This window comes from Salvelinus fontinalis, chromosome 25, assembly GCF_029448725.1.
Source record: "Salvelinus fontinalis isolate EN_2023a chromosome 25, ASM2944872v1, whole genome shotgun sequence".
In the NCBI taxonomy this organism is placed as follows: domain Eukaryota; kingdom Metazoa; phylum Chordata; class Actinopteri; order Salmoniformes; family Salmonidae; genus Salvelinus; species Salvelinus fontinalis.
In genome coordinates, this window is record NC_074689.1 from 15812868 (window position 1) to 15837392 (window position 24525).

At 39.5% G+C, this 24525-nt stretch overlaps 2 protein-coding genes across 4 annotated transcripts in view; one reads left to right on the plus strand and one right to left on the minus strand.

Moving 5' to 3' along the window:
* The window catches only part of LOC129822893 (phospholipid phosphatase-related protein type 4), a 45633-nt gene extending 38982 nt beyond the window's left edge, over positions 1-6651 (minus strand). Inside the window, exon 1 of the mRNA XM_055881398.1 lies at positions 6199-6651. Coding sequence (XP_055737373.1) covers positions 6199-6276 — 78 coding nt within the window. The 5' untranslated portion in view covers positions 6277-6651. The remainder of the gene's footprint in view (positions 1-6198) is intronic.
* Positions 6652-9988: 3337 nt separating this feature from the next.
* Positions 9989-24525, plus strand: part of LOC129822895 (phospholipid phosphatase-related protein type 5-like) — a 123854-nt gene continuing 109317 nt past the window's right edge. For 2 of the 3 annotated variants that reach the window (XM_055881400.1, XM_055881403.1), the window contains exons 1-2: positions 9989-10240; positions 18863-18959. In XM_055881400.1, the coding sequence (XP_055737375.1) occupies positions 18891-18959 (69 nt within the window). In that variant the 5' untranslated portion in view covers positions 9989-10240; positions 18863-18890. The remainder of the gene's footprint in view (positions 10241-18862; positions 18960-24525) is intronic. The other variant, XM_055881401.1, reaches the window with a different exon arrangement.

Genomic DNA, 24525 nt, shown 5'->3' on the forward strand with positions numbered 1-24525 from the left:
TGTATATCACATCTGCAGTGCCTTCCATGCATCAAAAACTGTCCAGCCAGCATTTTTCACTCGACCAGCAATCTTTAAATATTTATGTTAGGGATATGTAATGACTGAGCTTGTTAGCCCACAACAAAATATTGATAGGGAAGGAAATATTTTAACCATTTTAATTGGAAAACATGAGTTTGAATAAGGGAACTGGAGGTATGATGACCTCAGCATAGTCAACCCTGGCCAAACACACATTCATGCACGTATGCACACACACACACACACACACACACACACACACACACACACACACACACACACACACACACACACACACACACACACACACACACACACACACACACACACACACACACAGACACACACTGTCATGTTCAGCTAGGATAAATATAGGTCAGTGGTACTGTGCCACCTTTCTTTCTAGATGATAAACCACGCAGAATCTGTCAGGAGGCGGAAGCTCACTTCAATTCATCTCTATCCATTGCCAGGTTGATATTTACTGTACTAAGGTGCGTCCCGGAAGGCACTGTATTCCCTATAACGTGCACTACTTTTGACCAGGGCCCATAGGGCAATTTACACAGAGGACATACAGTTGAAGTCGGAAGTTTACATACACTTAGGTTGGAGTCATTAAAACTCGTTTTTCAACCACTTCACACATTTCTTGTTAACAAACTATAGTTTTGGCAAGTCGGTTAGGACATCTACTCTGTGCATGACACAGGTATTTTTCCCAATAATTGTTTACCAACAGGTTATTTCACTTATAATTCACTGTATCACAATTCCAGTAGGTCAGAAGTTTACATACACTAAGTGCCTTTAAACAGCTTGGAAAATTCCAGAAAATTATGTCATGGCTTTAGAAGCTTCTGATAGGCTAATTGACATAATTTTAGTCAATTAGAGGTGTACCTGTGGATGTATTTCAAGGCCTACCTTCAAACTCAGTGCCTCTTTGCTTGACATCATGGGAAAATCAAAATAAATCAGCCAAGACCTCAGAAAAAAAAGTGTAGACCTCCACAAGTCTGGCTCATCCTTAAGAGCAATTTCCAAACGCCTGAAGGTACCACGTTCATCTTTACAAAAAATAGTACGCAAGTACAAACACCATAGGACCACACAGCCGTCATACCGCTCAGGGAGGAAACGCGTTCTGTCTCCTAGAGATGAACATACTTTGGTGCGAAAAGTGCAAATCAATCCCGGAACAACAGCAAAGGACCGTGTGAAGATTCTGGAGGAAACAGGTACAAAAGTATCTATATCCACAGTAAAACGAGTCCTATATCGACATAACTTGAAAGGCACCTCAGCAAGGAAGAAGCCACTGCTCCAAAACCGCCATTAAAAAGCCAGACTATGGTCTGGAGGCTTCCAAGCCAAAGAACACCATCCCAACCGTGAAGCACGGGGGTGGCAGCATCATGTTGTGGGGGTGCTTTGCTGCAGGCGGGACTGGTGCACTTCACAAAATAGATGGCATCATGAGGCAGGAAAATTATGTGGATATATTGAAGCAACATCTCAAGACATTAGTCAGGAAGTTAAAGCTTGGTCGCAAATGGGTCTTCCAAATGGACAATGACCCCAAGAATACTTACAAAGTTGTACTTACAAAGGACAACAAAGTCAAGGTATTGGAGTGGCCATCACAATGCCCTGACCTCAATCCTATAGAAAATTTGTGGGCAGAACTGAAAAAGCGTGTGCGAGCAAGGAGGCCTACAAACCTGACTCAGTTACACCAGCTCTGTCAGGAGGAATGGGCCAGAATTCACCCAACTTATTGTGGGAAGCTTGTGGAAGGGTACCCAAAACGTTTGACCCAAGTTAAACAATTTAAAAGCAATGCTACCAAATACTAATTGAGTGTATGTAAACTTCTGACCCACTGGGAATGTGATGAAGGAAATAAAAGCTGAAATAAATCATTCTCTCTACTTTTATTCTGACATTTTAAATTTTTAAAATGAAGTGGTGATCCTAACTGACCTAAGACAGGGAATTTTTACTTGGATTTAATGTCAGGAATTGTGAAAAACTGAGTTTAAATGTATTTGGCTAAGGTGTATGTACACTTCCGACATCAACTGTAAGTAAGTTGTAAGAAAAGTGTGTAATATAAATTTACCAATTTACAATTTCACAAGCTTTATCATCTAGCTAATCATCTAGCTAGCTACATTACTACAACCAATCTTTGCATTGGTTCCCAGGTTTGCATCAGTTCCCATTTTACTAGATCTAGCTGACTATCATGTAGAGTGTATGCCTACACTTCCTCTACCAATTATAATCTGGGGAGGTCAAAATAATGAAAAACAATCTCACAAATATTTTCATTTTAAAATGATCATTCACCTGATGATGAGACAAGATGTGAATCATAATTATTTTGCTAACATACTTTGGGTTGCCGGTTTGCCTGGGAGGGGGTCCCTGTTGTAGAAGCGTATGCTATCTAGCGTTGCTGACTAGCGTCGCTAGCATGACTAGCATGCTAGCAAGCTTTAATGACGATACCAGTTAGTCGTGGATGCGCAAAATCAAGCTAATGCTACTGAACTCATGACAAAATCATGTTTTTACATTGTAGTGGCTATTGATGTTTTGGTTGTTTGTTTTTTGCTTAATGACCTTGTAAATATCATCTGTTTGCATTTCACTATGTGGCTAATCTGGTTTTAGCATGACAAAAATGACTGAAGTCCCAAATTCCTGTGAGATACTGCGAGAATGCAGACTCAGATCCTCAGAACTAAAAGATCTGGTCCTGGATTAGGATCCTCTCCCTAATCTAAACCAGCAACGTAGTACACCTTTAGTAGTAAGCCCTAAAGGAGAACCCTCGAAAACTCTCACATGGGATGTATTCATGTACATTAGTCTTTCTAAAAACATACATAATTAGACTGCAACATTTACCATTTCTAAACCCCAGGTGCATGCAGTCTAATGAACATGAATATGCTGGTAACACAAACAGTCCTATTTCTGTCCCCTATCTTGCCACTGCCAGACAAGACTGTACCTCTAATCTCACTCTGCTTTAACTCAGATCCAGTGATTACAGAAATGAAAGGCAGGGAAGTGACAGATGAAGTTAAATAATGGATGGCTAGAAATGGAAAGTGGACTGGTTGGTCGGTGTGGGCTATTTATAGCATGTAACAGCAGGGGTTGGAACCAAAATTGTTTCGTTCTGAACAGAACCATTGATTTTATTGTTCCACTGTTCCAACCTGAAAAATATAGTTCTGAACCGGTTCGAACCAAAAAGAGTACTGATTTATATCGTTCCTTTCTGTTCCTTTTAAACCTCTGAAATCAATTCATTTTTTGTACATTTATCTTGACATTAAATTACTTCACCAGTCAGTGCGGCTAGAGCAGCTCAAGACAGGTCAAGCTATAGTTGTTTACATGCGTGATGGACAGGAGTGTAGGGAGCGAGATGCAACTGAAATGTTGTGGGTGGGGAATGAGCGAAAGAGAATGGAGGAGGAGGCTTGGCTTAAAGTGCTGGGTATATTGTTATGACATGCATTATACTGAATTAGGCCCACATAATTATACCTATGGAGGAGTTGCTTCTATGGAGGAATTTTGAATGTCTTTGAACTTCCGAGAGTTGGCTTAATGTCGGACCACAGCTAGCTAGCTAAAAAGCTTGTATGTGCAGAACGGCACTTCAGTAGGCTAGAGTAGCCTATGCTTTGGAGGGGGAGACGCAGCACACACACGCACTGGAAAAAAATATTTTCATTTGGCAGGCTGACACAGGAATAATTTTCTGAGTGACTGAGTCAGGGTTTTTCACAGGCGCTTTGTTGGATTTTTTAAGGACTGAAAAAAATTCCTGGAAAATAAAATAACATTATTAACTGGTTCCCATGCTTTTAAAATAACAGTTCTGTTCCGGAACAGTACAGATCACGTTCATTCCTGGTTCTGATTCTGTTCCTTTCGCTATTTTTTGAATTTCGCTATTTTCCGGTTTTTGGTTCTGTTCCCTGAACCGGTTCCTGATTCTGTTCCTTTCGAAAAAAAAATGGAATTTAGCTATTTTCCGGTTTTTGGTTCTGTTCCCTGAACCGGTTCCAAACCCTGTGTTGCAGCACTGACTAAAGGTATCATCTCACAAGGCAGCAAAGGTGTCCTTCTGAGGATGATGGAGGTTTGATGAATGTCTTACTGTACACAACAGTACGTACAGACCTATAAGACTGTAATTAAACCAAGCATGGGTGTCTTGCACACACACATTTAAGTCTTACAGCCCTATACGCATTTCATTACAGCCCTATAAGACTGTCATTATAAAAATAATAATAATAATCAAACCATAGGAACCAGTTGAGAGGAAACAAGTGTTCTGTTCCAAAAAAACTAATAAGCATAGCACTCATAATGTATATCTAATCCATGACTTCATACTGAGTGGTATGGTGTGTATGTTCATGTGGACATTGGAAACAGCCAGTGGATCAGAGACATGATGTGGTCAATATTGCCTGCAGTTGAGATGTGTGTTGTGGTGCAGCCATGTGGTTTCTCCTTCTCCAGCAGTGCTGTAAAGGTAGCTGTCAGGAGCAGTGGGATGGTTTTCCACATGCTCTTTAAGGTGAGAGGGGCATTTACCAAAAATAAGATCTTATGAATTGATGAATTAACAAACAGATGAACAAATGAATAAGAGAATGAACAAATATGACACTTCTTTGCAACTCCCTCTGTGTATACATTGCAACATCTACATGTAGCCTAGGTATGCCTAATGCTCTGCTTATGCTCTATATTTCAAGAGCTATGTATTCCCCAGCATAAGCCCCACTGGCTCCATTCTGCACTGTATGGGGTGATGCCCTTGTTTCCTGCTAGACCAAAGGGGAGAACTAAACTGGCTTTCCAGTCAGAGAACAGGTTCCAAAAGATGACAGATTTGTACTACAGTACATACAGTACAAAACATAACAGTGCAGTACAAAACAGAACATTGCAATACAGTACAGTGCAGAACAGTGCAGTACAGTGCAGTACAGTACACTCCATGTGTTTGATCCATCCTTTGAACATAAAGTTTCCCCCTGTTTAATCTAAAACCGGTTTTCACTACACTGTGTGCTCAAATTGGTTCCACTAGAGACACAAGCCTCAGGCAAGACAAACTCTACAAGGCCACTATAACTCAGAATCTTAATAGAATCAATAAGCAAGGTTCTTTAAAAGTGAAGCCATGGTTAAGATACTAGACGCTCCTCAAAATAACTACTCCCTTAAAATGGACTATTCGCCGTTCTGGCTCGGACAAGGGTTACTTGCTGCACCTGACATGTTGATATAGGTTGTGTAGTTTAAATATGCAGAGACATCACAGGAAATGTGCATGTCCCATTGGTGTGGAGAAGGGATGCTGAACTGCGATGAAAGGCTGTGTTAAAAAATTCTAGATCTACAGTAATATATGGTATTTGGCAGCCACGCTTCATAGGAGACATGAATCGGTTAAATAGAGCTGAGCTGACTTCTGAGTCCTGAATGTTCAGTGTCTGATAGAGTCATATATGCTACTTACTGCCTACCACAGAGGTCCAGATTTCCACACACAAAAATGCACACACACACACACAAACACACGCACACACAAGAGTGCACACGCACACACATGCACACAGTAAATGTGCATGTTTGTGAGTGATATCTCTGTTTGTTCATCTTGTGCATAGTGAATCGTTTGATGCATAGTGAATCGTTTGATGTATAGTGAATCGTTTGATGCATAGTGAATCGTTTGATGCATAGTGAATCGTTTGGTGCTTGCATCCAGAGAACATCAACAACATGTGTTCGATCATGTGTATTGAAACCAAACATCAATACCAATCAATATATGTAATTCATACACATCATGTACATAATTTGAAATTGAACTGCTGGCATTTATTGTTCCATGACTGCAATAGCCTATTATCATTATTCATCTGATTTACCTATTTCTTTGTTTCTTGTTTTTTGATATTTCGTTGCAGCCCTCCTATTCATGCAACATTATTGTTTTTGTTTTTTCGAATGAAATGAGGTGTCTTTTTTTATCATGTTTTCATAGTCATGATTAATGTAACTATCCTGTTATTCTCCGAGTCAGCCCAGACAGTCTTCAAAAAGAGAGAATCAACCTACCTCAACGAAATAGAAGCAGGGCAGCAAGCTGACGCTGTCTTTCGTCATATTTCCTTTTTGTCTTTCTCTTGAAGACATGATTGGTCCCCCGATACTCGATAAAATGATGAAATAATAGCGGTAACCTGCTGTAAGATGGTAAAATGTCCAATACTGCTGTCACACCTGGGTGCCAATATCATACGCGCACGACTGCCCCTCGCTTCATTCCGAAGTATACCGTGGATGAAGAGTGCGGGTTGCAACCACAGTCGGCATGCACCTCACAAGACTCTCTTAAAAAGACACAGAATCTCCTAACCTGATTTTTAGAAAGTATCCTCGTTGCTAATATCAAAAGCAGATCATTTGCATCTCTTGATAAAGACTTGGCATACACTTGGGCCGCACGAGCAGTCACCGAGTAAAGTCCTTGGAAAGCTGCTATGACATCAGCAGTGCTCTCCTGTTTTACACTCTGGCGCTTGAGGGAAAGGCGCAGGCGCACTCCGGAACGCATGCACTCCGGAACGCATGCATTCATAAACATGAACTGACAGCATTTTAATTAGCTCAGCAGTAAAACAGTCACAGTATACAGTAGATTTCGACCTGTCTGTTTATTCGGCTTATGTGTCCAGTAGCTTCCAAATGACAATATGAATCAATCAATTTCTACTGCAAATGTCTTCTAGCAATACCTATCAACAGGGCCATTGCTAGCATTTTGGGGGCCCTAAACGAGATTTGGTTGCCCCCCATTTTAAATTCAGAGAGAATAAATGACGTTTTAAAGTGACATTTCTGCAATTCTATACATTATGCTATGGGGCGGGGAGACATTTAGCAATTTTATGGCAAATTCCATGTAATTCAATATTTTTTTGCAATGGGGCAGAGACACATTTCTTGCAGTTTTACAGCTAACTTCCAGCAATTCTGCATATTTTGCTATGTCTATGCCATGATATGTGAGCGTGAGAGTGACTAACACAATCAAAGGAGCCGAGTTCAGGGCCTCTGGGCACATGCTCTGCGTGCCTGGTTGGTATTTGGCCATGATAACTATACGTTTAGATAACTGGCTAGACTAATTTATCAATCTAAAAAAAAAAATGACAAGGCTAATTGAGTGACTATCACTAACTAGGTTTCCATCCAATTGCCCCTAGATTTCCATGTGACTATAAAAAATTCTGCATAAAGAAAATATGCTTTTCATCGCATTTTCAACTCTACCGATAGTTTTGTCACAAAAACTGTTGCATAAAATAACAAATGTTCCTACTCTGGTCTTGGCACGTGCACTCTAGCCAACAGCTCACAGATACAGTGCAGATAGGCTAGTTTACACGATGAGACTATTATGGATAAGAGTGAGAATATTTTTTATTTGTCAAATGGCAGCCAAGCATCGATCATCATGTCACCAGAATCAGACCCTCAATATTTATTGGAAAGGAGCATCAAGATCACCGTGCACTTACACCACCCTGTGAAGTTGACCATAAATTTTCATCTATAGCCTAATAAACTGAATGGTTTACCGAGTCGTAGTGGGAGGACCACACACCATATTATCGTGTGACTCCAAGTTTACTTCGATATGATGGTTATTATATCAATATTTGCGCATAAAGTTGTTTACACCGCTATTTCTCACATAATGAATTTTACGGACAGAAAATAATCCCACCATGTCGAACGGACAAATTATTTGTCGGCATTTATACAATTGTACCGAAACGTCCTGATTCCATCACAGCAGTCGTCTTTGTTTTTTCATACGGAATGACTTTACTCGCATGAAAACTGTGGATGGAAACATGGTTAGTGACTAACATAACAAGAAACAAATAATAGCTGAAGCACAACCAAATTTCAAACTTGTACATACTGAATTCCACTATTCTAATTCTCAACAGTAAGTTGAGACCCCGACTGAGTTCCAAAAGATATAAATGGGGTTTAGGGCCCCCTAACGGCCTGGGGCCCTAAGCAATCACTTATGTTGCTTATGCCTGGAGCTGGCCCTGCCAATTGATCTTGGCTGGATAGATGGCTGCTTGATTTGACTGTGGTTCAAGTGTAGCAATATTGTGCAGCACAAATAGTGTAAAAGCTTGATAGTCTCATTAAAGATATAGGCTATCTATTACTGGCATTGATACAGAGTGGGTGTAATTAATGGACTCCCATAATGATTGTTCTCTCCTCAGGGAGGAGAGGACAATCATAATTAATTAACTCAATCTTCCTCTTTTCAACTATCTTCAGACCATTTTCACAACCTCTGATTTATTTTTTCATTTTTCAAATATCTATTAATTGGGCCCACGGTCAGAAGATAAGAATGATCCAAATCTGTTAAATATGCCTACATTTAGAAAACAAGACACTTGCGGTAATTCAGCACCATTAATGTTAATTCAGAACCACATGACAGTTGACAGCGTGCAGAGACTCCCCATTATTACAGCATATGTTTAAATATTAGCCACTCTAAATGTAGGCTACCTGGAAGTTTATGTCACTATAGTATCTGACTAGCAAACGGACACCATGCCTAGTGTGTGACCTATATTCCTGAATACAGTGGCAAGAAAAAGTATGTGAACCCTTTGGAATTACCGATTTCTGCATAAATTATCAATTTCTACATAAATTTGTCATAAAATTTGATCAGATCTTCATCTAAGCCACAACAATAGACAAACACAGTCTGCCTAAATTAACAACACACAAACAATTATAATTGTTCATGTCTTTACTGAACACACCGTGTAAACATTCACAGTGCAGAGCGGAAAAAGTATGTGAACCCGTAGTTGTTGATCAGACCTGCACAACAGTCAGGAGGTATTTTGGACCATTCCTCTATACAAAACTATATCAGTTCAGCAATATTCTTGGGATGTCTGGTGTCAACCGCTCTCTTGAGCTCATGCCACAGCATCTCAATCGGGTTGAGGTCAGGACTCTGACTGGGCCACTCCAGAAGGCGTATTTTCTTCTGTTCAAGCCATTCTGTTGTTGATTTACTTCTGTGTTTTTGTTAGCATGTTCCAGAGATTTCTGTAAGTCTTTAGTTGACACTCTAGGATTCTTCTTACCTCGTTGAGCATTCTGCACTGTGCTCTTGCAGTCATCTTTGCGGGACGGCCACACCTAGGGAGAGTAGCAACAGTGCTGAAATTTCTTCATTTGTAGACAATTTATCTTACCATGGACTGATGAACATCAAGGATTTTAGAGATACTTAAGTAACCATTTTCAGCTTAATGCAAGTCAGCAATTCTTAATCTTAGGTCTTTTGAGATCTATTTTGTTCAAGGCATGGTTCACATCAGGCAATGCTTCTTGTAAATAGCAAACTCAAATTTGGTGTGTTTTTTATAGTGCAGGGCAGTTCTAACCAACATCTCCAATCTCGTCTCATTGATTGGACTCCAGGTTAGCTGACTCCTGACGACAATTAGCTTTTGGAGAAGTCATTAGACTAGGGGTTCACATACTTTTCCCAACCTATACTGTGAAAGTTTAAATGATGTATCCAATATAGACAAGAAAAATACAATAACTTGTGTGTTTTTAGTTTAAGCACAGTGTATTTGTCTATGTTTGTGTCTTAGATGAAGATCAATTTATGCAGAAATCCAGGTAATTCCAAATGGTTCACATACTTTTTCTTGCCACTGTAGGACACCTTTTACTAGGAGAAAGAGTTAGAGGTGAAGGGGGATGGGACGATAGCAACAGTGGTGTAAACTAGCCTTCATGTCCATGACATTACAGCAAAAAAACTGGCCTGGTTGCGCATGCGCACTAGCGCATCAGCTGCATCCACCAAGGTAATTGACAACATACCGGAGACACTGAAAGTATTGAAATTAATGAGTTATTTTCACCAGAAGGGACCTCGGAAATTCGTAGAACACGAAATGTACATCCAAGAAACAAACGTCCGTAGAGATACAAACATATGAATCACGTCTGGTTGTTTATTTATCACGTTCAGACTTCTGAAGCTGTTGAGTCGCTAAAACTCCTTGAGCAGTCCAAGGTAGGACTTTTTCCCGTTATCCCGTCAGCACTGCAGAGACTGTCGCAATTTTCGCAGGGTAGATGTTCAGTCGTAACTGCTCTGCATTTTGTTAGGTAGGCTACGGTTCGTGCAGAGAATGAGAAAATACAGCAATGCACCACATATGATAGCCTATGGCTCTATGCTTTCTAAGGACGTGTGGTGTTGTGCATCGAGGAGGGAAGCTAAGAAAACGCCAAAACATTCATATCGGTAGAGTTTCAGAGTATTGTCATTTTGAAATGAGGCTCAATGTACTACATTCGTTGTTATAGTCTTATTACGATCTGTCTTGTTACAGTTTCAGGTGCTCTGATCATTATTGTGTTGTAGGCTAGGCTACTGTACCCATGGATCCCTGATACAATCTTCAACCTACACTGTACTACAGTGCACAGTGAAACATTGATGATGCAATTCATCTGGAGCAGTTTATAGACGTATTTGAATATGCCCTTAAAGAGGTAATCAGCTGTTGCTACATCCATTAATTTAATTAAATACTTAAATTAAATATGTACCGATTGATTATTGAAGAATATAACTTACATATGGCATGAGCTTAGTTCAACTGTCATACCCCACCAGAACCCAGTATATAAGCTTGTATTTACTCCAATGTTTGCAAACCAATATAAAACCTTAAACATGATTAAAACTATCATTTTGATATAACGGATGGTCAGTCCTTGCATCCATAGCTCTGTCTATGAATTTGAGAGTGTTTACATTTGAAGAGTTTTGTTCCAAATCACTATATCCATTTTCAAAAATGTTAGAAAATTTGCTTTTATTTTTAAAATAAATTATTAAAGAGATTGGTGTGTTTTTTCACAATCTGATCATGGCATAGGGTTGTTCAACGACAGACATGTATTTGTTTAAAATGTATCAGTTTAGGGTTTAAATACAGAGTCAAATAATCATGTTTTTGCTAAATGCTATATAATCGTCAAACTCTCAGATAAATAAGTTGTACTGCTAGGTTTTACACAGCCAAATGTAACAAATAACTACATTTTAAAGAAATAAATGTACAAATGATACATTTGTGACATCAAAACAGTATTCATACCCCTTGACTTATTCCACATGTTGATGTGTTACTGCCTAAATTCAACATTGATTAAATATATTTTTTTCTCACCCATCTACACACAATAACCAATAATGACATAGTGAAAACATATTTTTTGAAATATTTGTACATTTATCGAAAATGAAATACAGAAATATTTCATTTATATTAAGTATTCACACCCCTGAGTCAATACTTTGCAGAAGCACCTTTGGCAGTGATTACAGCTGTGAGTCTTTCTGGTAAGTCTCTAAGAGCTTTCCACACCTGGATTGTGCAACATTTGTCCATTATTCTTTTTAAAAAATCTTCAAGCTCTGTCAAATTGGTTGTTTATCATTGGTAGACAACCATTTTCAGGTCTTGCCCTAGATTTTCAAGTATATTTAAGTCAAAATCTGTGACTCAGCCACTCAGGAACATTCACTGTGTTCTTGGTAAGCAACTCCAGTGTAGATTTGGCCTTGTGTTTTAGGTTATTGTTCTGCTGAAAGGTGAAATAATCTCCCAGTGTCTGGTGGAAAGCAGACTGAAACAGTTTTTCCTCTAGGATTTTGCCTCAGTTTTGCTCTCTTCCGTTTCTTTTTTATCCTGAAAAACTCCTAATCCTTAACAACTACAAGCATACCCATAAAACATGATGCAGCCACCACCATTCTTAAAAATATGTAGAGTGGTACTTAGTAATGTGTTGTATTGGATTTGCCAATTTTTTCGCAGTATTACTTTAGTGCCGCTTAAACAGGATGCAAGTTTTTGAATATTTTTATTCTGTATAGGCTTCCTTCTTTTCACTCTGTCAATTAGGGAAAGGGAAAGGGGGATACCTAGTCAGTTGTCCAACTGAATGTATTCAACTGAAACGTGTCTTCCGCATTTAACCCAACCCCTCTGAATTAGGTTAGTATTATGGAGTAACTACAATGTTGTTGATCCATCCTCCATTTTCTCCTATAACAGCCATTAAACACTGTAAATCCCAGAGTGGTTTCCTTCTTCTCCGGGCAACTGAGTTAGGAAGGACGCCTGTATATTTGTAGTGACCATGTTCAAATGTCAGCTTTTTTTTACCCATCTACCATTAGGTGCCCTTCTTTGCGAGGAATTGGAAAACCTCCCTGGTCTTTGTGGTTGAATCTGTGTTTGAAATTCACTACTCGACTGAGGGGCCTTACATATAATTGTATGTATGAGGTACAGAAATTAGGTAGTCATTAAAAAATCATGTTAAACCATTATTGCACACAGAGTGAGTGCATGCAACTTGTTATGCGACTTGTTAAGCACATGTTTACTCCTGAACTTATTTAGGATTGCCATAACAAAGGGGTTGAATACTTATTGACTCAAGACATTTCAGTTTTTCATCTATAATTAATAATAAAAAAACGTAAATAAGAAAAACATAATTCCACTTGAACATTACGGGATATTATGTGTAGGCCAGTGACCAAAAAATCTCATCCATTTTATATTCAGGTTGTAACACAAAAAAGTTAAGAGGTGTGAATACTATATACAGTACCAGTCAAAAGTTTGGACACACCTACTCATTCAAGGGTTTTTCTTTATTTTTTACAATTTTCTACATTGTAGAATAATAGTGAAGACATCAAAACTATGCAATAACAAATATGGAATCATGTAGTAACCAAAAAATAGTCAAATCAAAATATATTTTAGATTTTAGATTCTTCAAAGTAGCTACCCTTTGCCTTGATGATAGCTTTGCACACTCTTGGCATTCTCTCAACCAGCTTCACCTGGAATGCTTTTCCAACAGTCTTGAAGGAGTTCCCACATATGCTGAGCACTTGTTGGCTGCTTTTCCTTCCCTCTGCGGTCCGACTCATTCCAAACAATCTCAGTTGGGTTGAGGTCAGGTGATTGTGGAGATCAGGTACAGCACTCCATCACTCTCCTTCTTGGTCAAATAGCCCTTACACAGCTCAGAGGTGTGTTGGGTCATTGTCCTGTTGAAAAACTAATGATAGTCCCACTAAGCGCAAACCAGATGGGATGGCGTATCGCTGCAGAATGCTGTGGTAGCCATGCTCGTTAAGTGTGCCTTGAATTCTAAATTAATCACAGACAGTGTCACCAGCAAAGCACCCCCACACCACCACACCTCTTCCTCCATGCTTAATGGTGGGAAGCACACATGCAGAGATCATCCGTTCACCTACTCTGCGTCTCACAAAGACACAGTGGTTGTAACCAAAAATCTCAAATTTGGACTCATCAGACCAAAGGACATATTTCCACCGGTCTAATGTCCATTGCTCGTGTTTCTTGGCTCAAGCAAGTCTTTTCTTCTTATTTGTGTCCTTTAGTAGTGGTTTCTTTGTAGCAATTCGACCATGAATGACTGATTCACATAGTCTCCTCTGAACAGTTGATGTTGAGATGTGTCTGTTACTTGAACTCTGTGAAGCATTTATTTGGGCTGAAATTTCTGAGGCTGGTAACTCTAATAAACGTATCCTCTGCAGCAGAGGTAACTCTGGGTCTTCCTTTCCTGTGGTGGTCCTCATGAGAGCCAGTTTCATCATAGTGCTTGATGGTTTTCGTGACTGCACTTGAAGAAACTTTAAAAGTTCTTGACATTTTCCGGATTGACTGACCTTCATGTCTTAAGATAATGATGGACTGTCATTTCTGTTTGCTTATTTGAGCTGTTCTTGCCATAATATGGACTTGGTATTTTCCCAAAAAGGGCTATATTCTGAATAACACCCATACCTTTTCACAACACAACCGATTGGCTCAAATGCATTAAGAAGGAAAGATATTCCACATATTAACTTTTAACAAGGCACTCCTATTAACCTGATGAGGACAGAGGGCGCTGTTTTCACTTTGGGGGAAAAACGTGCCCAATTTAAACGGCCTTGTACTCAATTCTTGCTCGTACAATATGCATATTATTATTACTATTGGATAGAAAACACTCTCTAGTTTCTAAAACCGTTTGAATTTTGTCTGTGAGTAAAACAGAACTCATTTGGTTGCACACTTTCTGACCAGGAAGTGGAAAGTCTGAAAATTATGCTCTGTTCAAGGGCCTGCCTATAAATGGGCATGATACGTATGAGTATACATGCACGTCATACACCTTCCCCTAGATGTCAAGAGGAAGTGAGAGAAGAAATTAAGTGTTTATCTTGGTCTGAGGTGGAATATATCCTCTTGGCACGACGAGTCATCCATTTCCTGTTTTCTGGAGAGCGCGCAGATGGACCTGGAATTGCCTTCTGAAAAGCCGTCGTTATAGGCGACTACTATCTCCGGCTTTGATTTTATTTGATACATGTCACAATATCATTGTAAAGTATGTTTTTTCAATATAGTTTTATTAGGTTTTTGAAATTTATTCGGGACGTTAGGCGTGTTGCGTTGTGTGCCTTTGTTCAGAAAGGAGAGCTTCGCGCCACTTGGCCAGTGTGCTTGCTAATTCAAGAGGGAAAAACGATGTTCTAAATCCAAACAACGACTGTTCTGGACAAAGGACCCCTTGTCCAACATTCTGATGGAAGATCACCAAAAGTAAGAAACATTTTATGATGTTATTTCATATATCTGTCGAACTGTATACTAGTAGTTTTGCGCCCAGGTTTTGGCCACTCTCTCGCTATAACCTAAGCCTTATGTCGTAATGAAGATATTTTTAGAATTCTAACACTGCGATTGCATTAAGAACTAATGGATCTAACATTTCCTATGCAACATGTATTTTTTTGTAATATTTATGAATAGCTATTTGGTCAGAATAGGTGAGAGTCTAATAGAAATATCCGCACATTCTGGGAAAAGGAAGCTACGTTAGCATAATGGATAACCACTGATTTCAGCTCTAAATATGCACATTTTCGAACAAAACATAAGTGTATGTATATCCTGATGTTATAGGACTGTCATCTGAGGAAGGTTTATGAAGGTTAGTGAAAATTAATATCTTTTGCTGGTTTATTCGCTAACGCTAACGTGCCTATTGCTATCGCTAACGTGCCTTGATGAATGAATGCGGTTGTGTGGTAGGCTATTGTAGTAAGCTAATATAATGCTATATTGTGTTTTCGCTGTAAAACACTTAAAAAATCTGAAATATTGGCTGGATTCACAAGATGCTTGTCTTTCATTTGCTGTACACGATGCATTTTTCAGAAATGTTTTATGATGAGTATTTAGGTATTCCACGTTGGTCTCTATAATTACTCTGGCTGCTTCGGTGCTATTTTTGACGGTAGCTGTAATGGTAGCTGCAATGTAAAACTGATTTATACCTCAAATATGCAAATTTTTCGAACAAAACATAGATTTATTGAATAACATGTTATAAGACTGTCATCTGATGAAGTTGTTTCTTGGTTAGTTTGGTTGGTTCTTGGTTAGTTAGGTTGGCATTCCATTCCATGCATGCTATCTGTGCTGTGAAAAATGTCTGTCCTTCTTTGTATTTGGTGGTGAGCTAACATAAATATACGTGCTGTTTTCGCTGTAAAACATTTTAAAAATTGGACATGTTGGCTGGATTCACAAGATGTGTACCTTTCATTTGCTGTATTGGACTTGTTAATGTGTGAAAGTTAAATATTTCTGAATAATATATTTTGAATTTCGCGCTCTGCCTTTTCAGTGGAATGTGGGAGGAGTTTCGCTGGCGGAACGCCTGAGCAGTAAAGGTTAATTAAAATGCATTCCAGGTGACTACCTCATGAAGCTGGTTGAGAAAATGCCAATAGTGTGCAAAACTGTCATCAAGACAAAGGGTGGCTACTTTGAAGAATCTAAAATATATTTAGATTTTTTAATACTTTTTTGGTTACTACATGATTCCATATGTGTTATTTCATAGTTGTGATGTTTTCACTACTGTTCTACAACTTAGAAAATAGTAAAAATAAAGAAAAACCCTGAGTAGGTGTGTCCAAACTTTTGACTGGTACTGTATATTTTAAAATCAATAATTAAATACAGTCCTGTGAGATCTGTATGTAAAAATGTCAATTTTATATTTTAGTCATTTAGCAGATGCTCATATCCAGAGCGACTTACATTCATCATAAGATAGCTAGGTGAGACAATCACATATCACAGTCAAATATACATAATACAAACATTCCATTCCAGCTAAACAATGGATATAGCATTTTGCAAAAGAAAACACATTTTAATACACACCTAAAATCTATTTAAAATCTGAGAACAGTCATATTTTACACATATATAAAGGTACCCATAAGCAGTGGTGCAAATTTTGTTTTAGAAGTGGGGGGGGGACATCATAATAATATATATATATTTTGGGGTTTATCCAGTTGGATTAATACTCCAAATAGTTTACCTGACCACTCGGAGGCGTCCGCATGGTCCTAAAGCACATCGTTGCCTCGTTTTGTATCACATTCCAATGATAAAACTGGGGACAAAAATGCAATTTCAGAATGTGGGAGGGACATGTTCCCCCTGTCCCCAGTGAAAGTTGTGCCCTTGCCCATAAGCAATAATTTCATATGAAAATGTTTCATGCCTAATCCCTTATTTATCTTTTTACCTGATGATTGCTATTTTACGGTTGAGACTGTTAACATGTCTTCATATTTGACACACAATACTTTTTCCTGACAGTAAGGTGAACATAACAAATATGCCTAAGAATAATAAGTTCTGCCTAGAAGGCACTGTGTGTTTAGAGATATCTACTAATAATGGGCTTTTATGACACAATGGAATAAGACCCTTATACTGTATCTCAAACACGATGGGAAAAAACTACACTAGATCTAGGAGTTGTTGAATCTCTAGAGATTGAGATAACTTTCTACCTAAGGCTAGGTGATAAAACACGAGAAGATCAATGATCAGGGTGCCGTGGAAATGGATTAAAGACTGCCACAAACTGAGATACAGAAGCTTGAGGTATATGGAAACACCATAATAACTCAAGGCTAAAATGCACAGCTCTCCCTGCTGAAGTGAGAGAGATTGTTTTGTGTCCCAAATTGAACCCTTTTCCCAGGCTTCTCATGACAAAAACTCCAATGATCGAATACAATACAATAGAATAATAATCTTGCTCAAAATTGAATTCTTCCTTCAGCATAAGTGGCCTTTCAGAACTAGACAAAAGTTGTGTCTGAGGAGAACACTCTTTCCCACCTTGACTGTTCCTATAGTACATAGCATTTGAAACCGGGGTACACCACACACCCACTCTGTCTGCATTAGCAGTGCAGTGCACTGCAAAACAAAACTATCTGCTCACACATTGTTTCTGGGCTGGTCAGGGCCCGATTTATTTTGGGAAACCTGGTCTGGTCTGATCTCTTCTGGTGTGATCTGGTCTGATGTACTTAGCTTTTGCCTTCTGACATAAAAGACAAGTAAACAAAACCTCCTCTTTAAAGAGCAAGGTTTGGCCCACCATACAGTAGAAGCAGAAAATGTTTAAACAATGAGGAGACAGTTGTTAAGAATAGTATAGTTATGGAAGGGTCCTGGAATAGACTGAATCACAATGATTCCCCATCTCATTCTGAGCTGGTAGTTACAGGAGAATGTATTCCTTCTCATCTGCTGTGGAATTAGAATCAGGTCTCTGCTTTTAGATGTACCGTGCTTGTCTGCTCAGTTAATATGCATAACTTCATAGAGGGTATCGAGATGCATGCTGCACACTCAAGCACAGGGCCAAGGTTAAAAATGTAATGCCCCAGAGGCAAAGCACCGTGATTCACTCTAAGTTTGTTGGGCTTAAATCCATCCTTAATTGGTCGAAAATGGTCAGTGTTATGTTGTTAAGTTTAATTTAACATTTGCTCATTCAATTCACATCACTCATATGAAGGTGCTTTATACCTGTAACAATTGTAGCCTGATTGTGTAGACAGTGTTTCTAGACAGTGTTTCTCGTAGACAGTGTTTCTTTGAGCTACTAAACCAAACAAATACATTTCTCTCTCTCTCTCTTTCTCTCATGAGAAGTTGAACACAAGGTTATTCACTGAAATATGTTGTACATCATAAACATGTCCCTGTATATGACAGATACTTTTCAGCTATCTCCCCAATGCCCCCTTGTGGTAATGAATATAATAGCAATGTATAGCCTGCTAAGGACCAGAATAATGTGTAATCCTGTCAAAAGCTTATATAGAGAATCAACATAACATCATATCAACTCATGCCAAACATTTAGAATGAGTACATTGAAAAAAAAAAAAAATCTGTGATCTGCAATCTTAAAGTGTCTCAGAGTAGGAGTGCTGATCGAGGATAAGTTGTAACTGTTTGATCATAATTAATACGGGACTTCTATTCTTAGTTGTTTTTAGAATACGGCCCCAGGTTTCTAAAGGAGGAAACCCTTTTGTTTTCTATGATAGTAGTGATAACGTGTCAAAGATTGTTTACAGGCTCCATCTAGTGGTTGACTGTAGTAGTTGTAAATAAAGGTTTAGGCACCATACATTCAGTTTTTGGATGGAAATCTAATTAGTGTCCCTTTGTATACAATTTTACAGTTAATGCCACATTTTGGTGTACGGAAACATGCCTGCAGTCGCAGAAAGATGGGAGCCAAGAGATAAGAGGAAATTCTTCACTTACCTGCTTGTGGAGGTAAGATTGTATTATTATGGAGAATTGTTCCCTTACCGAAAAAAAATCACATGAATTCCACATGTTAACACATGTGATCTTGTGTGAGCACATGTGAGAACATGATCTCATGTTAAATAAATGTGACAACATGGGGATGTAAAATGTCAACATGTTATACCATGAAACTACACATGTGACATTTCACATGTAAAATCATGTGAAAACATGTTTTTGGAACATTTCACGTGACGTTTAACATGTTAAAATGTATTTTGGGAATCATGTGAAACCATGTGTGTTTAGAATACTTCACACGTGTGAAATTTCACATGTGAAATTATCTGCAAACGTGTTTTTGGAACACTTCACATGAGATATTGAGGCGATTCGATTATCTGGCACAGGTTTCCCCGGTGGGAGGAGGGAGGAGTTGGCACCGGGTGAAAAGTGATTGATTTTGGAACCAGGCTGCCTCCCTGGAAATATTTTTCTCAATTTGTATTTATTTTAGCCAGGATATTCCACTCAGAAACAATTGTGTTGTTTTCCAGGGAGTCTTGGGTTCCATAAAATCATTAAAAACATACACATCACATAAAGTTGACTCTAAAAACACACCACACACAGATGTATACACACAGCATATCCATTAGCACACATTCAAAAGCACAGCTAAAATCACAGTAAGAGCCAGGTGAGCCAGGTTCCCCGTTCAAAGCCAACGCCGAAGTTGGCTCAAAACAAAAGTGACGTAGGTTAAGCACATGGAGTATCGAGTCGAATTCTGTGTTTTTACATGCAAAAGTGATTGCTTTTGATAAATACGCTTTATCTTCCTTCTCAATGAAAACTTGTTTGAAATGTCAATATTTTATGGAAAAGAGACATTGTATGTTTCTGAATGATGCATCATGCTGCCTTGTTCACAACATGACCGAGCAGCGCAGATTGTTGTTCAATATGAGAAGGGTGTACCTCCCTCACATATTTAGTTTCATGTTGCTTTACATGTTGTCACATGTTGTCGCATTAACTTCACATAAGATCTCATTAGTTCACACGTGAAATTCATGTTGTTTTTCCATAAGGGCAAGGACCATGTTAGCATTTTTGTAAGATGTTCTCAGGACATTTGTTTTACCAGTCGTCAAGACCTCACGTGATGGCCTCAGATGGTCCCAAAACATTATAAGTAATGAAATGGTATTGAGTTTTAAAGTAAGTAGTACGCTGTTCATCTACATTTGAACACACAACCTCTGGATTCAAGGTGTGCTGATCTTTCTGCTGTTCTGCAAAGTCTGTAGAGTTCCTCTACACATTCATTACCTATAATACATCTCTGCACATAGCTAAAGAGTGCCATCTGCACTGCTATTTCAGTTAGCACTTAATCTGACTGTTCTCTCATCATTGATTTCCTTGACCTATTTCAGAAATTTCACCGTTCTCTGTATAGTTTAATGTTGGCAGGCATATTATTCTGTTTCAATGTTACTCCTGAATCGCAATGACAAATATAATAGTTTTTCTTGAGTGTATTTTTAACCAAGCTGATATTTACTTAGAAGTCAAAAGTGTAGGAATACAGGTGAAACCAGGCATTGACACAGACATGGTAGCAGAAGTATCAGAATGCCGTGAACCAAGAGGTTGTGAGTTCAAAGCCCAGGTGAGTACGCATTGAGTAATAATTACTGTATGAATAAACATGTCATGTATGTCAAATATGTAGAATGAAACACTGTATGTTAAAAGCACTGTGTGTGTCATAATGACTCATTATGTGAAGTGTTCCAAAAATACATGTTTTCATATGTAAAATGTCACGTGAAGTGTCCCCGAAAACAAATATTTTCGCGTGAGTTCATGTGGTTTTTCCGTCAGGGTTATACTGTTCAAACTGTTTATACAGTTTATTTTCTGTTAATTGGAGCGATTGTAAATCCAAATTAATTTCTAACAACTTCAGCTCCATCTTGAAAATATTTCCTCTTAATTTCATTTCCTGTACCCCGAGGAAACACTGAACACAATAAACACAATGACGTAGCCTTGAACTTCTCAGTTTTACTCAGAGATGTAACTCATCTCTACACATATTTATGAGGGAGAACGAGGAGACGGGATATGTGAAAATGTCCCAGCAAATTAACTGAGCTGGCTCTGCGGGTTATTAACGCTGTGATTTTCACCTGCAGAATACGGACGGCTGTTTAATCACGACTCTATTAGCATCACATGTTCTCTGAAAGAACATCATCCCCACCATCATCATAATTGAACTCCACCAAAATCATCGGCCTAATCGTTTCACATTAGGTGTGAAATGAGCCTGCTCCTTCTCTCTTCTCCTCCTCTCAATTTGTCAGAAGTGTGAACAATTATAGCCCACTTTGGCATCCTCACAAATGATTGAGACCCAACACAAACAGTTATTTGCTAACAAAACCCACTTAAATATCATCATGTTTACTGAGAGGAAAGTCCTATTGTGTTTATTGATGACTAACCACCACAGTTTCTCCGTAAATTGAAATGAAAGATATCATCGTTATTCACCAGTATCTACCAATCCAGTGGATATTCATCTGTGCATCTTTGCCATGCATCAACTGTGCTTGGCATCTATACATATATCTGTGTACGTGGTTCAGTTACTCCCCACTCAGAAAATATAACATCCCAATACATATGAATTATGTGCATGTCATGCAAGGTTCCTGTCCGTAATTTGCCTGTACTATGTAATGGCACACATGTATAATGTCATTTTAATGAAATAAGGAGACAAAGAAAGCCTTAATGAGAAATGTCCCTGCCATCTGAGGAGATGTGAGTGTACTTTAGACCGGTGGGTAAAGACTGCCCACATACATATGCTGGGAGTAGGAGACTGACGTGCTGCAATACCTACTGGGCCAACCAGGCTGGTGCTAGGAGGGAGTGGATTTAGGGGCTGTTGAAGGCGTCGAGTTGTTCCTGTGTTCCTCTGAGGGGTTAGGCTGGGGATGTGTGGGAGAGAAGTGAACTGAAGGTCATTGTCAACTCATAGATAGACCCACTCTTCCAGTAGCACAAGCCTTGTTGGTGCAGTAAATGCTGCACATCATTCTACCCCTGAGGCTTCACTCCTGTGGTCCTCTGAGGGGTTAAGGGGGCTAGGGATGTGGGAGTGGGAGCAAAAGAGAGCCTAAGAGGTTGAAGTAGAGGCTGACTGGTCCCACCGCTCCTCTCCTCTCTCCCTCAGCCCAGACGGAAGAACATAAACAACACATAACAGTCCTGGCTCTGGAGAGAGAGAAAGAGAGTGGGGAGCAGTCTGCCCCCTCAACACATGGTTGAGGGGGCAGAAGTCTGACAGTCACATATTTTCTATTTTCTTTAGAGCAACTGCCTTTAAAAGAAACTAATCCCTTTGAAAATGGCCTATGTGACATCAATATGAGTCATAAACAGTTATTCTAGTGTCAGAATTGACTAACAAGTGTAAATACAATAATTTGGTCATAAAGTCTTGTCTAAAACGGAGTTGGGAACATCTGTGCGTCACAACGGGTAAATGATGGTTGGGTTTTGATTTGATGATGTACATTTGCCCACTAACATGGGGTGAACAGCTGCAGTGATTGCTCTCTATCCAATAGCATAATGATACAGACCTGCACAGCAGCCCGACTTAGTTTACATAAGACAACACATTGCACATTTTTTTTACTTGAGAAATACTGCACCAAAGACCTTAGTTAGATGTAAAATTGTGAAACTAAATCATCTTCGGCAAAAACGTCAAAATAATTTACAGATTTCTTGAGTTATCTGAGATTCATTCTGGGGATTTTGATGCATTGAAATAGGCTACTGCCTCTACAGTGTCTCGTGGGGGACAAACGTCATTAACCAAACGTGGAATCGGTTAGAATACACACCTCCAAGCCTGAATGTTGTTTTTCTAATGAGCAACAGAAAAACCCACGTGCCAAAGCTGCTTGGATGTTGGAGATGAGCATATTGCTTTCTCTGCTTTTCCTTGCGTTTATTGTAGGTTATTGTTATCACCTAAACTGTGGACACCATGCCTGGTTATTATCTCAGAAACATTCCATTAACTATTTGTATATATTCAGAAATGATGACCCCTGACGAGCTTGCATACAGTACATTCAGGGCATTCACACCCAATGTACTTTAGCAGCCTACATTTGAAGTGTTGAATCTGCCAGTACAGAAGAACACAGGGGCCCTCTCCCAGACAACGTAGTACCAAGTCTCTCTGGGCTCCCAGTAGCACAGCTTGGCCTATTTAATACACTAGATCATCACAGTCCTCCATCAACTTAAGGGCTCCCTGAAAGCTCCACACAGCTCTCCTCCTCGCTTCCTTTGTAAAAGACACCACAGAGACCAATCCTCTCCCACTAGCTCCCAACTCACTCCGTCAGCAGCCTAACTCCACTCGGGCAGAAAGCACTTCAAAAGAAAAGAAGGATACAAGAGATGGCCCAGGAGGTCCACGCCAGTGACAGTCTTTCTATCTTTCTATCTCTCTCTCTCTCAAATTTTATTTGTCACATATGCCGAATACTAAAGGTGAAATGCTTACTTACAAGATCTTAACAAACAATGCAGTTTTAAGAAAATAGAATTAAGAAAATATTTACTAAATAAACTAAAGTAAAAACTAAAATAAAAAGTTATACAATAAAATAACAATAACGAGGCTATATACAGGGGGTACCAGTACCGAGTCAATGTGCGGGGGTACAGGTTAGTCGAGGTAATTTGTACATGTAGGTAGGGGTAAAGTGGCTATGCATAGAGAATAAACAGCGAGTAGCAGCAGTTTAAAAACAAAGGGGGGGATTAATTATTCAGCAGTCGTATGGCTTGGGGGTAGAAGCTGTTGGGGGTAGAAGCTGTTGAGGAGCCTTTTGGACCTAGACTGGAGTCTTTGACACTTTTTTGGGGCCTTTCTCTGACACTGCCTAGTATATACTGTAGGTCCTAGATGGCAGGAAGCTTGGCCCCAGTGATGTACTGGGTTGCACGCACTAGCGTCTGTAGAGCGTTACGGTTGGATGCTCTCGATGGTGCAGCTGTAGGTCTTTTTACGGATCTGCGGACCCATGCCACATCTTTTCAGTCTCCCGAGGGGGGAGAGGGCGTTGTTGTGCCCTCTTCACGACTGTCTTGGTGGGTTTGGACCATGATAGTTTGTTGGTGATGTGGACACCAAGAAACTTGAAAGTCTCGACCTGCTCCACTACAGCCCCATCGATTTGAATGGAGGCGTGATCGGCCCTCCATTTCCTGTAGTCCACGATCAGCTTCTTTGTCTTGCTCACATTGAGGGAGAGGTTGTTGTCCTGGCACCACACTGCCAGTTCTCTGACCTCCTCCCTATAGGCTGTCTCATCGTTGTCGGTGATCAGGCCTAACACTGTTGTGTCGTCAGCAAACTTAATTGTGGAGGAGGAATCGTTCTTGGCCACACAGACGTGGGTGAACAGGGAGTACGGGAGGGGAATGAGCATGCACGCCTGAGGGGCCCTCGTGTTGAGGATCAGCGTGGCGGATGTGTTTT